This window comes from Crocodylus porosus, unplaced genomic scaffold, assembly GCF_001723895.1.
Source record: "Crocodylus porosus isolate Cpor-Errol unplaced genomic scaffold, CroPor_comp1, whole genome shotgun sequence".
Classification (NCBI taxonomy): Eukaryota; Metazoa; Chordata; order Crocodylia; family Crocodylidae; genus Crocodylus; species Crocodylus porosus.
This window is the reverse complement of record NW_017728929.1, coordinates 9,540,794-9,544,477: the sequence shown is the minus strand read 5'-3', so window position 1 is coordinate 9,544,477 and position 3,684 is coordinate 9,540,794. Positions and strand designations below refer to the sequence as shown.

Below are 3,684 nucleotides of genomic sequence, written 5' to 3'. Positions count from 1 at the left end.
CTGGGGTCATTTGACCCCAGTACTCTTTCCTGCCATGGCAGGGGGTTAGACTTGATGATCTGCTCAGGTCCCTTCTGACCCTACTAACTATGAAACTATGAATTTCTGCTGGGACCTCAAGTGAAGCGGCATGGGGATGACCGTCCCAATTTTAGTATCACTACAGCAGACAAAACTACCCCATCCCATGCTCCCTCCTGGAAAAAGCCTGGGTTAGGGATTCAAAGGGAACTCAACTCCCAGCAGAGGCAGCTTTCCCAGACTAGGATCAAGACAGCCTAAAGCCTGGTCACAAACAGTACCAGACAAGGCATCCCAGATAGGACACAGGAGCTATAGTAGTGAACATGAGCCTGCTGCTCCTCAGGCCTGTACGACTGTATGAAAAATAAATAAATAAGTAAAAATCGAGATTGTACTTAGAGAGGGGAGGTTTAGAGGCAAAGAGGAGGAGCAATTAAAGCAAGGAAGAACCATTAAGTGGCTCCCTCCCGAGGCAAGCCTATGCTATGCCTAACAGACAAGTACCAGGTCCTCGATGATCTCCTGGATGCGCTTCTTGGCTGCTTCCACGCAATCCTTTGCTCCTTTAAGGGTAACCTTGTCACTCTGGGTGCCAGAGCGGGGGAAACTGACCATCACACCACCATACTCATCAGCAATCTCACGCAGGACCTGCCCTCTACGAATGACAAAGTGGCGGTGGTGTTTGGGGTCCACCATCATGGAGTCCTCAACCACGTTATCCTGCAGAGAAAGGGGACACAGTATAGCCATGCATGCTTACTACACTCCACTTCTGGGTTTAAAAAAAGCCTTTAACCAGATCCCATTCATAAGCTCCCACAGACCCCACCCTATGGAGGTTCTGTCCTGATTCCAAGCCAGCTAACTAGTTCAGTGATGGCAGATGCCAAGTAATTCCTCCTTTACCATAAAGGAGCATGAAGGAAGGAGAGAGGGAGTTTCTTCCTCACCAGGTTTTTGATGAGTGTCTCCAATTCTTTCTGAGCTTCCTTGACAGCCTCCTCAGTCCCCATGATGGTGATGAGCTCCTGATCTTTGTCTTCAGAGGTGGGGAAGATGATACGGGCCCCTGTGTTATCACGCACCTTCCGGATGTTGCCACCACCTTTGCCTATCAGGAACTTGTGATACTCTGGCTTGGCGCGAAGGTCCACGGTGTAGCTCTTTGTTTGCTGCACAGAAACAAAGCCCCCCCCGCAGAGAACAGAGCATGTATGAATACTCAAACATATGCAAATATACCATTTAACACGCCTCAGGAACATGCAGACTTTTCAGGATAAGCACGGTACGTGGATGTCTATTGAGAGGGACAAGTGCCCAATAACTTAGAAATTCAAGCTTTTGGAGCTGAAGCAAAACTGGAAGCAAATATGGTATCATAACAGGTATGACTAGGCTGAGAGGCAACAAATCAAATGTTTCTTTGCTGCAACATGACCTTGCAAGAACAATAAGCAAGGGTATTGATGAAAATGGGAGAGCTCCAGGGAACACTTATGCACAAGAGGCAAGTCCCCTGCAGGGTAAGATCATGTCCCTTCAGACTCCAACTTGCTGTTTTACAGCAGCTATGAACCAAAATATAAAGGAGAAGATGAGCTGATCTGATCCATAAGCCTTTCCTGGAGATATTTTTGTTATTAAGTATCCATCCTGTATGTCAGAGTCCTTCAACTGGAGACCTTCATTACATCCAGTTATACCAAGAGACACCAATATTTCAAATTGCAAGGGGAAGTTAACATTTCTGTTTCTTCATTCTGAAATAAGAGAACCATGCTTGAGCAAGAGCCAGATCAAAATAAAGGGAGCTAGTAAGAGCACTCAGTTCACTGAATTATCTGTTTCCAGAATGACTAAGGACTCAATACCCTTGCACTGTTCATACCTTCCAGCACATCCCATGGGAAGCCAGAGGGGAAAAGCAACACACTAAGAAATAACCATGCAGAAGGATCTGATCCACTCCTATAAGGTAGGTCTCACCTTCTCCTCTGCCAGGTGCAGCAGCTGTTTCTTGGCCTTCTCCACATCTTGGGCAGGGCCCCTGATGGTCACAGTGTCACTGCCAGAACCCTCAGTAGGGAAGTGGATGTGGACTCCACCGCACTCCTCCATGATGGAACGGATAAAGCGGCCTTTGGCACCAATGAGCGAGTTGTGCAGCTTGGAAGGGATGGAGACCTCCACTTCTGTAATATTGGCCTAGGAGGAGACAGCATCAGGTAATTAAGGTCACACTGGTTGGCAAGTTGCTGGAGGAGACTGCTGGGGATGGAGAGAGACAAAGACAGAGCCTGTTTGTCTCCTCAGCTCATCTCCCAGCAGGCATGGAGGCCACTGGGAGATGTCCACAAAGCTACTTATTAAAAGTAAATTTGAGCAGAAAGCAACTTGGATATCTGCCAAGCAGATGCTGTGTGAGCCAGCACATGCCAGTCTCCCTCTGCCCTTTACTGTGCTGAGAAAGCATGTCATGGGAACAGTATGGGAACAAGGGAATTTAGTGCATTTCATCATCTGAAAAGAGTACAAAATCAACTTGCAAACGCAGAGATTCTCATCAGAAGTCTTAATGGGAATGCATGAAAGCCTCAGTATAGGGAACAGCAGTCACAGCAGAAGTGCTGAACACGAGAATGTACCAGACTTATCTTGCCTAGGCAGGCTCCTGATAACACCTTGATATACCTTACTAGGCTTTGAGGCCCCCTTTTTAATCATCCTGATAATTATCTGGAGAAGGTGGTTTCAAAGTAAAGCAACCTCAGTAGTAGGGTGATTTTACTAAAGAGCTCAGGTGCTAGCCTTATTGAGATCCTGAGTATGTTCACACAGCAGAATGTCCTCACTGGTCAAACAGTTTTACTTTTCTGGAATTCAGTCAATGCACAGCTTCCCTTAGTCTAACTGCCATTTTAGAAGTTTGTACTCAAGATTTCCATCTTGCCAAGATAGATATAAAAGACCCTCCTAAAGAGGATGCCAAAAATAGTCAGATCTAAGACAAGAACCATTAGTGAGAACCTGGTCTCTTAGGCAAATACTCCCCAGTTCTCTCCCAAGATTCAAACCATGAGCTAAACAAAATTTTAGAGCAATTAAGTCTCTTGGGCCCTTCTTCATAATCCTTTTGTTTTTATGCACCTGGTTCTCCTGGAGTCTCCTAGGTTTTGTTGAGTGCTCATGACCCATTTTAACACCTGCAGTAAAAAATAAGGACCCCAGTTACCAGCTCTTTTTGGATGGCAAGGATCCTGTGGCGAGCAGCTTCACAGTTTGCTCTCTTGCCCGTGATGACAATTGTTTCTGAGTTGCTGTTCTCTGCCGGAAGATCAATCTTGGTGTTACTTTCCTCACGGATCTGCAACAAATACATTATAGGATGTGGCCTGTGCCAGAAGACATTCTGGGAGGTAAACTGCATTTTATCGATGAGCATGTGGAACCAAGTGAAAGCAGAAAGAGAAAGAGCTAAGGCAGTTAGACAGGCCAAAGCTACCATGGAGCTGAGGATGGCAACCCAAGTAAAAGACAATAAGAAATTGTTTTTTAGATATATAGGGAGTAAAAGGAAGGCCCAGGGAGGAATAGGACCTCAGCTAAATGGGCAGAAACAATTGGTGACGGACAGAGGGGACAAGGCTGAACTCC

The 3,684-nt window shown here is 46.1% G+C and overlaps 1 protein-coding gene across 2 annotated transcripts in view; it reads right to left on the bottom strand.

The window, feature by feature from the left end:
• Nucleotides 1–3,684, bottom strand: part of HDLBP (high density lipoprotein binding protein) — a 44,148-nt gene that overhangs the window by 10,388 nt on the left and 30,076 nt on the right. For both annotated transcript variants that reach the window (XM_019543017.1, XM_019543018.1), the window contains exons 16-19: nt 3,263–3,394; nt 2,017–2,235; nt 978–1,199; nt 529–747 (exon numbers count right to left, since the gene is read on the bottom strand). In XM_019543017.1, the coding sequence (XP_019398562.1) occupies nt 529–747; nt 978–1,199; nt 2,017–2,235; nt 3,263–3,394 (792 nt within the window). The remainder of the gene's footprint in view (nt 1–528; nt 748–977; nt 1,200–2,016; nt 2,236–3,262; nt 3,395–3,684) is intronic.